Below are 14,969 nucleotides of genomic sequence, written 5' to 3' on the forward strand. Positions count from 1 at the left end.
CAACTCCGACACAGACGAGGTGAAGCAGGGTACACTTTTTTCAGACATGGGAATTACCGTATCACGTCAAAGGAGATCAGGGTTTAACGGAGAAGGGCACGGTGTGTCGATTGCAATGACACATATGTTGTTTCTCTGTTGCGATCATCCTTCTTTCCATCTCAACACTGGGACATGATTCATATTTTACATACTGTCCAAAAGGGGAATGTGACTTACCAGAAACCATCCTCAACATTTCAAATACAGATCCCCCCTCTGCCAAGAGAAAATCCTGCCCAGCTGTAGATTTCTCATTTGCAAAACATAAGAGCAATGAAATTCCATTACTTAGAGAAACTGGCTGTTCCACCAAACCCCTGGCAACGGAAGCTGTACTTATCTTTCTGAACAATAGCCTCAGAAAATGTATTCTTTCTCTCTCAGACAAAAAGAAAAAAAAAAAAAAAGACAGTAAGTATGCCTTTGAGCTCTTGAGAAAGTGCTCTTGTCCAAGCCAATTTCTCTTCGGGAAAATCCACTCCCCTGACCTGGGAAATACAAAGATTGACCCTAAAACATGCAGTAAAAAGAGCTCCAAGTTTAAGAATGCTTCAAAAAGTCAATGGGGATGTAACAATATTAATAATGTCCTTAAAACAAAATCAAGTATCCCTTTAATACGTAAGTGACCACGATGTACCCGCTCCGGCAGAAAAGTGAATCTTAGACCCTAACATGTTCAGTTTGTTTTCCTGGTGACGTTTAACTGCATGTTTTCCTGAGGACATAAATGATCCTGAAGTGTTCTGCTTCGCACATTGCAGAATTCATTCAAACAAGAATGGAAAGCCAGACTTTGTTCTCTGTCTTCCCAAGGCTCCTTTCTCTGGGGAGAAGCATGTGGCCAAATTCCAGTGGGTTACATGAACTCCACTCATGGCTTATCTCATAGTTAGAGTTCCCACTCGGCCCAAAGTTTTGAAACGGACCATGAAAACACTCAAGAAATACAGACGCTACACCAATGTGTTTGGAATACCAACAGTGCTGCTTTTCCTGTTCCCCGTTTAATGTGCCGTGTTACATGGCTATGGCCGTGGAGACTTTCTTGTGGGATTCAACATATTACCTAGGATTCTCCTATTTAGTTTCTTCCTCACAGGACACCCAACCACTTAGTCCATGTATTTACCCATTAAAAGAGCAATCAAAATGATCAAAAAAAGCAGCAGAAAACACAGAGTGCCTACAGTAGTCAAATGCACATTTGTATCCAACTTTGCACCAAGAGCCCATACAAGGAGACAATGAGTAACTGTCTCCCTTTGGGCAACCTGGGGCATCTGAGGCCATCTATGTGACCCTATTCCAGTGTGTTGGATGGTGGGCCAGGAGATCTACTTCCTCCATAGAAAATCCACAAACCTGCTCTATAAAACCTTAAAATGCTCCATGAAGAACTGAATAGAGAGCGTTGGGAATGATGTGAGTGACTATCTTATCAAACTTTGCCTGCACATCCCTGGACCATCACTTGGTAAAACCGGCAACAGAAGACAGAACGATGCATTTGTAGCAGTAACTGTGTGCCGCGAGCTGGGAGGACATGAGCAAACCCCCAGAGTTGCCACTATCTTACCCTGGGAACCAACGTGAACACCGACACAATGTGCACAACAGGGGTTGCTCATCTGGTTCTAACTAAAAGACAACTCTCCAACGGCTTTCGCACAAAACTGTAACTGAAGCCCACAAAACAGATGCAAGACTAAAGGAAGAGAGCCAAATTGTGAACATGACACTCATAATCTGGCTTCTCTATATTTAATATAAACAAAAACTTAACACCAAGGCAATCAGCACTCCATAAAGTCCCACACAATGGGAGAGTTCTCCTGCCCAACCATCAGGAGGGTTCAGGCCTCCCTCCCTGACCAAACTGAACCGGACGAAGACGGGATGGCATTCAGCCTATTAAAAGACACTGCCCAGCATTCACATACCTCAATAATCCTGTCATGAATTTGCAGGCCTCCGTCCTTGGCTGCGGGCCCACTGTCAACTATTTTGGATACAAAGATTCCTTCAGTGGACGATCCATCTTGGTTGTCCTTTGGGTTAAAAAAACACACACATGAATGCTAGGCATTAACTTGGTTAAAGCTTACACTCTTAAACTATGATGGACTCGAGCTTATGTCAAAAGTGGCAATGGGGTGAAAGCCCATCTGTTACCCCTAATTTCTGTTTTAATCTAAAATTAATACATGCACACGGTACGATGTTTCAAAACCTATCAAAATGTGTAAGTCCTTGCCACCTCCTACCCAGTGTCCTTTTCCCCTTTATAGCATCTATTGACAGTTTATATACCCTTTCCAAAACATTTTTCATAGATCACCTTTCTTCAACATGTATCTGTTCCTTTTTCATGCATACAAACGGGAGTGTGCTCTCTCAATTCTTGTGTGCCTTGCCTCTTTTGCTTAACTTCACAAATCTTAGGAACTTTTCTCCAGTCTTCCTTTCTACCTCACTCCCTTAAATGGCTGAACGGTATCCCAGTAATGGGATAGTAAGCAGCTTCCAGTTGTCATTCTCAGAGACAATGATGTGTCTCATACCTTCTTCCAACCTGTACAACGAAATATCTTTTGCAGTATTTATCTAGGGCATATCCCTAGCAATGCAACCGGTGGTCCAAGGGTATGTAGATTTGACGGGTATTACCAAATTAAGGACTCGTAGCTCATGAGAGTGTTTTTCCATAGCCTCACCAGCACAAAGTACTATTAAAACTTTTAAGCACCCAACAATTTGATTGTGAAAATAGGTGTTTTATGCGTGCTCTGATTTACATTAGAAAAGCTCACCACCAGCACCCCAATCCTAATAAATTCTCATCTCCAATCTCAAATCCCTTTAGATCTTTCAAAGTCTGGACTAAAACTTTCTGGGAAAAGCGACGGCTCGCTGCTCAAACTCCTTCCTTTATTTAAAATCAAAAAGCTCCAACAAGCTCATAAAAAAAAAAAACCCTCACAGCTTGTTCATGAACTTCTTTCCAAACAGCACTGGGATGAATTCTCTCCAAGTGTGTGGATTAAATTTCTAGTGATTAACAGATGGATTTATAAGTTAAACGGCCCAAGTATGTGTTGTTTCCAAACAAAAGCATTTGAAAAGTAATTTCAGGATCTTCCACAGAAACTCCAAATTCTGGAGTTGCCATAAGGCCGTAAGATGATCTATTTTAAAAATAATTTCTGTATACACAAATACATATAAATCCCATTTGTTAAAAAGTAACAAGGAAAATATAAAATTTTTCTCTTTAAACAGAAAAGAAAAAACCCATATTCTAAAGGAGAAAGGGAGGACTTTAACGTAGTTCAATCTACCGCTTCAAGTGAAAGAGCAATGGATAAGAATAAGCAAATGCACACTCTGTACCTCTTCTCTCTCTCCCTCCATCCTCACCCCTGTCTCTCCAACACACACACACACACACACACACACACACACACACCCTATAAGGTCATAAGTAGGATTCGAAAGAAATCAAAATCACAACCTAAAATGAGCATTAAGTGTTTTCCCCAACATTTATCCCCCTGTGACAAAGATAGGTCTCCAAACTGACATCTGGATTCTATCAACACTCTTCCAAGAGAGAAGGGTCAGCGAGACTGTGGGTGCTGTGCTAGATCAGCCATCCTCAACAGGCAGCCCTGCCCAGCATCACAGCACCCTGCATGGGGCCACTGCAGACTAACCCTTCACTGTCTGGATTTCTCCCTGCCTCCTTTCTCTCTCACAGCCGCCTCACTAATGCACTAATCCCAGCACATTCATGTATCTCCCCATGTGCATATCTCAATTTTAAGTACACAGGTGGGCAACTGCTTCTATTTACTGACTACACGCTAGACAGCAGGCAGGTAGGGAGCGCCCTGTGTCCACTGTTTCATCCTTCCAATAACTAAAAATGGTGAGTACTATATTATTCTCCACTTCATAGAGGAAAAACCTGAGACAGAGAGGTTAAATAACTTATCAGAGGTCACAGAGCTAAAAAGTAGCACAGGTCAGTTTCAAAACTAAAGGCATTCCCTTACACAAGCTCAAAGTGCAATACTGCCTCCTATGGAGAAAAATCTCAACAAGAAGCATTAATTCGGAAGTTCCACATTACAGGCTATGGAATATTCCACTGGAGAAACCTGAAGAATCTCAATGGACCACTCGGGATTTGATTTGTGGGCAATTGTGGGTTCCCTAAGAGGTGATGTCAATATACCCAATGAAAAGAGATATGCACTTACTCTGAATTCATTGCTTTGCATTTCTTGCTGGAAGAGGGAGATGGGAACAGGATTTTGACGTTGGTTTGTTTTGCAGAATACTACTTTGTGTACAAGTAATTTTTCTTAGGACAATCAGTAAGTTCAAGCAAAAGCAGAGGAACAGGCAAAAGCAAACAGCACAATTCAGGTTAAATAATAAGACAGTGGTAGGAGGTGGAGAAAGAACGCAAAAAAAAAAAAATACAGCAAGGACAAAATCCAAGAAAACCAAAGCAATCCCATCCTGGAAAGCTAGATGTGTCTCTTCAAAGACATTGCTCGATTCTTTGTTTGGCCCCTCTCTGAATACATTTTAAGTCCAAGTTATTTATCAAGGTGAACTAACACGGCTCGGGATTTGTTTTGTTTTGCCAGCTTGAGAAAAGGAAAAATCAAAGGGATTGTTTCCATCAGAGGGGTACCTGAAGATGAAGAATACCCGCCAAAGGCCGAAGTGACAGGTTTGACACACCAGACTGGCTGCTGTGTCTGAAGGGATATAAGAATTAATGAATGAATGATGTGACTCTGCGAAGGGCAGTGCATCATGCAAGGAAAAGACTCGTGTCAGCGCCCCCCGGCTGGGCTTATGTCACAACCAACCAAGCATCTAACACAAGAATCCCTTGGGAAACGCACACGTCATGGGTACTGCCTTCCACTTCCAGTTACTAACAATGAGTGTGCATTGTTGCTCATCTTGGCTTTTTAGCGTGTTCTCAATGACCTGCCAGATTTCCAGGCAACAGTTCAGAATACATTTAGGGTTCATTATGCTATTTCTGCTAATCAGGACAAGTTTTTTAAAAACACTATTGTAACCACATGCATATGGAATTAAACTTTCCTCCAGGGGACATGCACGCAGTTCTTGAAAAAAGACCACAGGAACTAAGAACGCTTATGAATGCTACAAAATTCATTCTGGCTTTCACTTCAATCAGCTTTTTAAAGGAGAAAGAAAAAAAAAGTACCTAAAACATGTACTTTGATAAGCACAAGAAAGAATCATATTCCAATGAGGCTGGGAGTGGCCTTTCTTCCCAGAGAGGGACAGAAAATAAATATGATCTTCGCAGCCTTTCACGTATCAAGTTCTCCAACCATCCCCAAGACACAGGCATGCCTCTCCATTTCAAGCATTTTGCCAACCGTGGGCTCCTTTTTCCTACATATGCTTTGGTGAGGCAGAGAACAGACCTTCCTGGTTTGGGCTCTTTCTGCTGTGGAAGTTGCTGAAACATCTAACGGTGAAGTGCATCTTAGCTGGTTCAAGTCATTTCTTGAAACTATTAACAGTGAGTACGGACAGGAGAAATATATTTACGAGGCCAAACCAAGGTCGGCCTCTGTCATTCGGCCTAAGCGGCAGAGCACAACACATTCTAAAACAAGTTGGGGAACACGGACTGCTCGTTTCCTGGGACCAATTACTTAGACATCCGAGCCCCTCCCTCAGCCCTTCCTTTTGCTGGCGAGTGTGGACTCCTGGCAGCAAGGACTCAAGCAGAGCAGCATTGCAACATGCTGCCAAGCTGTTCAGCCAAATGGCTACAGTCAAAAGGAAAAAAGTACCAACGGGACAGAATTCTACACTTTCTTAATAAAGTCACCGAGACAAGGAGACAAACACAACCGTGTGTGCCCATCTCAGCAAAATGTCCCCACCCCTCTTCATTCTCACAGTTTAATCTCGTGGTCTGAAGGGTTCTTCTCTGTATGTATGTTTTATAGGACAGATAATGGGTCAGTCCGTCATTTAATGGCTACATATCACCTGTAAGTTAAGTTGTCATTTCTTAAAATTAACCCTGTGTGTTTTTGAAACTGTGGCTTTGGCCTAAAGCCAAGGGAACTCAACCCTCATTTCTCCTCACGCTAACTCCCCCATCTTCTCCCAGTCTCTTTCTGACCACTTCTTGCCTGCTCCTCTACTCTAGCCACGCTGAACTCTTTGCAGTTTCCCCAAATGCCAACTCCGACCCTATTCTAGGCTTTGCATGGGCTTCCTCAGGCCTGTTCACTTTCCTCTAGCTCAGTGGTCTTCAAAGATGGGCCCATGCAAAGCAGTGCACTGGAACGATCAAAGAACATACGAGAAATTTTATTCACACTCACATTTTAATTTCATCTTTTAAAGTGCTGCTTTTTGCATGAAACTTTTTTAAGTCACGTACCATAGTTCAGCAGTGAAAATATAATTTAGAGCTAACTAAATAAGCTCAATTTTTTACAGTTAAGAGCACTCAACTAAATACAGTATATCTGGGCCCCAAGGGTGAGCCAGACCCAGGCACACAGTTTAGCCACATACGGATGCCTGGTATCTCCTTATCCTTCAGGATTCAGCTTAACATCTTCTCCGCTCTTTCTTGATCACCCTGGCCAGCGACACCCCTTGCTGCTTGGTCTCTACCACTGCCGTGCTCCCATTTTTTTTCCTGCATCACATGTCCCCCAATCTGTAACTGTTATTATTTACCTGTTTCTTGCTTGATGTCCCCACCAGGACACAAACTCCATGACCACAGGGACCCAGTCTCCCTGGCCTCTACAGCATCTCCTAGCTCCTACCAAACAGCCCCTGTTCACGATTTTCTTTTCCTTCCCTTGGACTATTTTCCTTTTACACTAATAGACGAGGAAATGGCAAGCAGAAGAAACAAGCAACAGACGATGCACATTCAGATAACCCCACGTGAAAGGGGAGATCCTGCAACGCGCCCTTTGCCATGTCTGGTCCCCAGAGCCGTCAGCGGCCATTTTCCTCCCAGTTAAACCTACTGGTCTGAATTTGACCTCCTCTTTCTGGAGGGGGAGCTAATGATGAACGGGGTGAGCTGCAGTGGGAGGAAAAGCAAAGGGACGCAATCGTCTACAAATGAGGAACTGTCCCTGACTAATGAAGAGCTGACAGAGCAGAGCTCCAGATCAGACTTCCAGGCACAGAGTCCCCGCTCCAGCTGGGTTACTCTGTTCCAACTGGCCGCATCTCACACAACGTTCTTCACTCAACTGCTACCCAACCAGACATGCCCCCCCCCCAACCCTAAACGGTTTAGATAAGTTGTTGTATTACTAGGACGATGCTATTTTAGGAGACCACAACTAAATAAAAACTCCTGAGGGTGAAGATGTTAGATAAACAATGAACTCCCTAATTAAAGAGAGCAGAACGAGGTGAGCGAGGTTTCTACTTCTCACTCCCCAAACCTTGACCCGTCTTCCTCGTACAGCAGGGAAAGGAAAACTTTTAGTAATTAACATACCACACAAGGCCGGCCACCGATAATATTGAATCCCAGGGAGCCAGAGTCTCGATGTAGGACAAGAGTCAGACTTTTGGTTTCTTCTCCCTGTAGGGAACAGAGGAGTTCAAAATTTTATTTACAAACAGGAAATAAATGGTAGCAATTTCCTTTCTATCTAAGCAGACTCACGGGCTCTTAGCTCATCATTAAAATCCTAAGTCTCTGGTAGTTTAAGCAAGGCAACTTTTAGGGCCCAAGCTGAAACCGTGTCCTGTATTGAGGAGGTTACGAACGTTTCTAGATCCCAACCCTGCAGTGCCCGCATAAGAATGTCTGGCGATGTCCAGACATGCCTAATGAACATTATCTATCAATGACTCCTTGGTCTGCACACGCATCTTTCCTTTGACTGGCCCATCGCACGCCAGCTGTCTAGACAGCTACTTTCTGTTTCTCAACCATCCTCAACAGCGCCATTCTTGTTTTGTCATGAGAGGTTCAAGGAGCAATGCTCTCGGAAGTCTGAGCACATGTATGGCCTGTCAATAGTCATCTGTGTTTGAGAGACTTGGGGGAAAAGCAGTCTGTGCAAAGTCAGACGTGAACGTGGAAGGGAAAGAGAAAAATCCTGTATCTTACTGCAAGCAAGGGGGAGGGGGGCAATTTCACAAAGTAATTACTGTCCAGTCCACAGGAGATGCCGAGACGTTTAACAGAAAACACTCTGTTCAAAGGAGGCTGGTCAATGTGAACCCCTTTAAATCAAACAAGCAGAAGTCACCCAGGCGGGTCTCACAGGCAATGGTGAACAGTCAGAAGGGACAGAGATTCCATGGCACCTTAGCGAACACTCTCAAGTAACAGACAGATGAATAAAAATAGGTTTAACCTTAGGTGCACACTGTCACTAAACAGGCATTGACATCAACATTAACCTCACCGAGACACCGCTGAAATGTTTCCACTTATTTGAATGATACACAAAACTTTACACATAGGGACTGCAGAGACTTGCAAATGCTTCACTCACGTTTTCTGTTTAAACATGGTATTATTTAAACACTACATTTTTTAAAGATATGAATACTTCATTAGAAGCTTAAAAAAAAAAAACAAACCCATAACAGCTTATGACAAAATAGATTTTGTTCTGATATTTACCACTTCTTGATCAACCTTTGCCTTCTCCTTTTTCTGTGGAAATAAATGACAACATTTGAATGGCATGAATGCCAAGTATCTGACCCAGCTACACTGGCAAGGGAAACCACTCTTTCTGACGGACAGTCAATGGCTTTTCTGAAGCACTGCTCCATTTAAAGCTAGAGTTGTCAACAAAGAACTGTGGTTCTGTATTTGGGCAGCAGAAATGTGCCCAACACTGGGGTGCCTGGGTGGCTTGGTCAGTTAAGCGACTTCAGCTCAGGTCATGATCTCGCGGTTTGTGACTTTGAGCCCCGCATCAGGCTCTGTGCTGACAGCTCAGAGCCTGGAGCCTGCTTCGGATTCTTTGTCTCACCCTCTCTGACCCTCCCCTGCTCACTTTCTGTGTCTGTCTCTCAGTAATAAATAAATGTAAAAAAAAAATTTTTTTAATGTGCCCAACAGAACCAAATATATATGTGTGTGTGTGTGTGCGCGTGTGTGTGTGTGTGTGTTTCTGTCTGTGTGTATGGCTAATGGGCCTCGATATACAAAATTACCTACGTGCTTAAAGCTCTTTTTTTTTTTTTTTGGAATGTTTATTTTTGAGAGAGAGAGAGAGAGAGAGAGAGAGAGAGAGAGAGACACAAAGCATGAGCGGGGGAGGGGCAGAGAGAGAGGGAGACACAGAATCCGAAGCAGGTTCCAGGCTCCGAGCTGTCGGCACAGAGCCCGACACGGGGTTCGAACTCACAAGCCGTGAGATCATGACCTGAGCCGAAGTTGGATGCTCAACCGACTGAGCCACCCAGGCGCCCCGTTTAAAGCTCTTAGTAACCCCAACCGTTTCTCCTGCCTAGTGTACAGAATTTAAAATATTAGAATTTTTCAAAGTTTTAAAACTGTTACATAAGGCTAAGCATCAATTATTAAAATCCTGTAAAAACAAAAATGACAATTTTTCATTAGAAAAAGACAGTCTTTAGGGGCACCTGGGTGGCTCAGTCAGTGAAGCATCCGACTTAAGCTCAGGTCATAATCTCAGGGTTCATGAGTTCAAGCCCCATGTTGGGCTCTGTGCTGACAGCTCAGAGCCTGGAGCCTGCTTCCAATTCTGTCTCTCTGTCTCTGTCCCTCCCCTACTTTCACTCTGTCTCAGTCTCTCTCTTTCTCTCTCAAAAATAAATAATAAAAAAAAAGAAGAAAAAGACAGTTTTTAATGAAAGAACTAGGTGTCCTCTAAGAACAACGCAATAAAATACTCACTTCCACCTGCTGGCTTACTTGATATGTAAAACAGAGTGTTTTAATGTAAAAGGCAAACAACTCTCTTATCAAGCTGCTGTACCTAAGCAAAAACAGAAAAGCCTCTATAATAACAAACTACCCAGTTTTGCAAAAAAAAAAAAAAAAAAAAAAAAGGTCTCCAATCCCTGGTACCACCATCCAGAGTATCCGTCTGTCAGTGGTACTGATACAATTAAATTTGATCTACACAAGTTACCGGCCAAGAACGTCACTGTTCTAACAGAATAAACATTTGGGATCAACCAGACAGTTCTGAAATGTAAACGTGAGGATTCGCAAACTGAAATAGTTTATATCTCTCTGCCTTGGAAAAGCAAAATCCTGGTAAGTCCGCGTCTCCCTTTGCTATCTTAGAGTGGTGAAAAAGTTAGAAATACATTGGAATTTGACGGAGTTATCACACATATCTTGCATTTCTGGCTTTCCTAACTAATGATAGAAACTGCACGGTTACACAGTAACCCGAGGCAGATGGCTCTAGTCTGGCAATCTCAAATGATGTACGGAAGAGAACGCACAACGGAATTTTTTAAAAGACTAGTTTCAAACCCACTGTGTGATAACCCTTGCTCTAAAAATCATAGAAAAACCAGGAAATCTTATTACAGGGCATTCACATTTACTGGCTGCTTACCATGTCCCAGAAATTATATTAAACATTTATTTAAATGCTTTATTTTCTTCAATAAATCCAACCCATCTCCTCCACTGGCACTCTTACCACCCTCATGATATAGGTGGAAGAGCTAGTAAGAGGTCTAGCTGGGTTTTAGACCCTGGCTCTCTGATTCTAGACGCCATTTACTCTTCTACACTACTCCCTTTTCATATTGAATACAGAAAAGAAGGCCATGTGGGCTGGTAACCTCTTAGGTCTCTCTCAAGATGGTTCAATGGTTGGAGTTCCATAAAGGAACTCCTCATAGGAGCTCTCACCCGGGAAACCAACATCAACACAAAACTCCCAACTGTGCACTGAACTAATTATCTCCAGAAGACCCAATCTGAGATGCCCAGACACCAAAGTCTATACCTAGACTCCCAGATCTCTCTCCAGGGACAAGCCAGAAAATGCCTCAGACACAGCATTCCTCAGCCAAACAGCAATTTGCAAAGAACATTTTGGAACAATCAGTTTGACCATCTAAACTTCCCTGCCAGATGCAATCACTGGAGAGAAAGAAGGGGTATTCTCATTTCTACAAGCATCTTGATGTAGTCTGCTGTCCAGGAAGGTAAGAACTGGCTTCAAGTGCCATTGCCTATTTTAGGACTGATTTGTAATAGTGAGCCAACGCAGGCAAGACTCACCACACAATGCCGGGAGCAACAAAAGAAGAGAAAAGCTGCGTCTGGGCTGAATTTCTTTCATTTCTCCATCTAACTTCCAGAGGTCTCTTCTCCTCTGACACCACGAACTTGACTCTGATTTTCCCTTTCTATTCCTCTCCCCACAAAGCAATCTCAACTACTCTACTTTTTAATTCTTCACCAAGAAACATTAATCGAGAATTTAAACACTGGGCTTCACACAATGTATTTAACACATTAACGTTAATTCCTGCTTATATCATTTAACCTGGTACTGAGCTGAAAATGCTTCAGGATGGAGGGCATTCAAATGATTCTGGCTCAATTATGCTCTATGTAATTAAAGAGACATATATAAATGGGACAAGGGCAAAGGCTCCTGTCAATGCCACTTTGCTGACTTTTCACGGAAATGTTAACAAGGGGTTCTTTCGTCTAAAGAAAAATTTAACCGATATTAATCTGTATGGGGAGTTTATCATAACCCATGCTTTGAAATTTTCTCAATGGCCTAATGAAGTAATACAAACAAGGGGAAGAGCTCTATTTCACATAAACAACTGACTAAAGAATCAGCTTTCTGAAGCAGGCCCTGTATCCACACTCTAACCTGAGAAACTGAGGCTTCAAGAAATTCAGACACTTGCTTAAGATCACACAGCTGCAAAGAGGGAGAGCCAGGAATCAAGATCCATGGGACTCCAACGTCCGTGTTCTTTGTACTCCATGGGTAAATTCTGGCACTGTATCTTAAATCCTTTTGCCTCACAAGAGTGAACCTCCACATTAAAATGTCATGAAGGATTAGACATCTAATTAGTTTTGTAATCAGAGTTTTAAGCAAGGTTTCTTTGCACTATGTAATAACAGTGGCAAAGATTAGAGTGTCTATTATACCGTGAAGGGTATCATAAGAGTATTACGCCCCTGACAGGAACGGGGTGATGGTTAAGATCTCGGACTGCACAGTCAGAACCTGAGGTGAGTTTCCTCATCCCCAGAATGGGCATAATAATGGTTTCTTCTCACATCACGGGGTTATTATAAAGCATGAATGAGATAGACAACCGCCGACCAGTGCCTCAGTACAGTGTCCGTCCAACAGACTTGCTCACAAGACGAACAGGGCACAGTGTGTGGTGAACGCTATGACACTGAGCACTGAGGGCCCTGGTTCTCTTTAGCCTCATAAATTACTCTGCCCCAAAGTCCAAGCAAATCCCAAATTAACTCAGTCCATCTAAGGCAAGTTTGGGAGAGCCTCAAGTTAAGCAAAATACGATAGTTATGTATTCATCATACCATCTGGCCGTACGATGGGAATTCTTCCACGTATGTGTCTCTGTTTTCCCCCCAAAGTCTGGAGACAGAGTGGCACGTTCTAGGAGGGCTGGTTAAGTGCCAACAGATAGTCGGTATTTTAGAGATGGTAGCAGGACGATAAGTAAACACAATAGGAGCAGCTGGGGTTGAACCTTCAGTGCAGCGAGCTAGGACGGGCAAGTGATACTGTCCCGGTGGGATACGGGGACAAGGAGGGGAAGTCAGACACATGACGTACCCAGGCCTTGAGGGAGGTGGCCATGAGAGAACGGGGAAACAGGTGTTGGCTCACAACGGGACAGGACAAACAGTAAGTCCAAGAACGTGTGGACTTGGATAGGGACAGCAAACCTAGAAGATGCTGGGGAGATGGAAAGGGAGGGGTAACTGGCGACCACTGAGGCATGTGGACTGCTCCACGTTCTACCAGATCAGTGGGTCCTGATGGGCTGGGAAGAAAAGGTGAAAAACGGGAAAATCAGCAACAAAAATGTTGGTGACATGGTATCTCCTTGGCCGCTTTCCCTAGAACTGCCCCTATCCTGTTCCTCTTCTCTGGTGGCCTGTGTCTCTTTCCTTCAGGAGCCAGGACCCAGGAGACAGGCATGTCTCACCAACAGCCTGGGCAGCAGATGGAAAACGATGCCTCCAGTCTTTCTCTGGACCCCAGATACAGCACGGGCTCCTTGGGGTGGGGGGGTGGGGCTGAAAGCTCTAACAGATCTTCAGCTCCCCAGCCTCCACCCAAGAACACAGCTCACTGCTGGGTCCCTAGGGCAGGGGAGGACCTCTTGGGGAGGTGCTTAGGTCTTTAGGATTAAGAAAGAACAGAGATATATTAGCCTTGGAGAAGGAGATGTGGGCACCAAGCCCTAAATAAATGGCATGAAAAGTCCACATAACTTACACCATTAAGTCAGCAGAAATGGAAACTCAATGTTCACGAACACCCATAGTTGATTTCTCCGAAAATAAGCTTTGCTATCATATTCGAACAAGTAACTACTGGATCAATGTTTAAATTGTCCAAAACACAATCTGCTCAAATTTCAACTCAAGGTCTAAGTGGACAATATGGGAGGAAAAGTCAACGGTGGAAAAGGCAAAAATCAAATTTACTTTGTCAAAGTCACCTTACATGGTGGCTGGGTGGGGGGGGGGGGGGGGGGGGGAGTCTTTGTTTTTTAAGTGTCCAAGGACATGAAGTGTCTCCTACAGGAAAAGTCCCTTTTCCTTAGTATTACTCTGTCACCACCCTCCTCCAAACAATCTGGCCTCAGAAGCTTGGATGTGTGCCATCTCCTAATCCATGCGGTGGCCTCCAGAGCCCATCCATGCCACTGTCAACGTGGATTCTTTCTAAACACTCCTTTCCGCCCAGTGACGGGTGTTCCCCAATCACTGGTGTTGTGGGACTCACAGCCGAGAACTGGCTGGACTGGAAAGCTGCCCAGCGGGTTCTGAGAACTGTAATTGACTGACCACCAGTCTATGTAACTGGGGTGACAGGACACCTCTCAGCCTCGGATTATGCAAAGCTTTCAGAGAGTCTCACAGCTGGGAAACAGCTCTGTCTGTGCACTAGTCACAAGAAAGCACAAAAATGTACAGCGGTGGGGGCTGGGAGACCAGGAGGCAGAGCTGGCTGCCAGAAATTCCCTACTGAAGAGATGAGGGTATCTCCACTTCCTTACACCGAAATGTGTTTGTCCTCTTTGCCATTCAAACTATGTTTCTAATGGCTGGCTGGGGTCAATCTCTCCTCCCTATAACTCAACCTCCAGCTCTAAAGAAGGGATATTCTTGGGGGAAGAACAGGGGAGGACTGTTCAAGCCTCAAACTGAAGGCAGTCATGAGGTTGATGCAAACGAACTGAAAATGGATGAGAGGCGCCCGGGTGGCTTAGTCAGTTAAGACCCACTCAGGTCACAATTTTGTGGTTCATGGGTCAGGCCCCATCGGGCTCTTTGCTGACAGCTCAGAGCCTAGAGGCTGCTTCGGATTCTGCATCTCCCTCTCTCTCTCTGCCCCTCCCCTGCTTGCTCATGCTCGGACTCTATCTCAAAAATAAACATTAAAAAAGAAATGTATGAGACAGTCAACGTAAGTATCAGTAGTGTGCATCTGTCACCAAAACAGAAGTAAGCAAAGATGAGAAAGGCAAAGAGGACAGAAAAACAGGTGGAAAGAAATACAAAAAGAGCTTCTCTGAAGTCATACTATCTACAGAATAGTATACATAAACCCATCCATAGGCCAAACAAGTTATTTTTGAAAAACAGTATAGAGAAACAGTCCCGAGGT

The 14,969-nt window shown here is 43.8% G+C and overlaps 1 protein-coding gene across 1 annotated transcript in view; it reads right to left on the reverse strand.

Moving 5' to 3' along the window:
* The window catches only part of PDZRN3 (PDZ domain containing ring finger 3), a 240,508-nt gene that overhangs the window by 216,562 nt on the left and 8,977 nt on the right, over positions 1-14,969 (reverse strand). The window contains exons 2-3 of the mRNA XM_043587943.1: positions 7,598-7,684; positions 1,986-2,093 (exon numbers count right to left, since the gene is read on the reverse strand). Coding sequence (XP_043443878.1) covers positions 1,986-2,093; positions 7,598-7,684 — 195 coding nt within the window. The remainder of the gene's footprint in view (positions 1-1,985; positions 2,094-7,597; positions 7,685-14,969) is intronic.

The sequence above is a fragment of the Prionailurus bengalensis genome, chromosome A2, assembly GCF_016509475.1.
Source record: "Prionailurus bengalensis isolate Pbe53 chromosome A2, Fcat_Pben_1.1_paternal_pri, whole genome shotgun sequence".
Taxonomy (NCBI): Eukaryota; Metazoa; Chordata; class Mammalia; order Carnivora; family Felidae; genus Prionailurus; species Prionailurus bengalensis.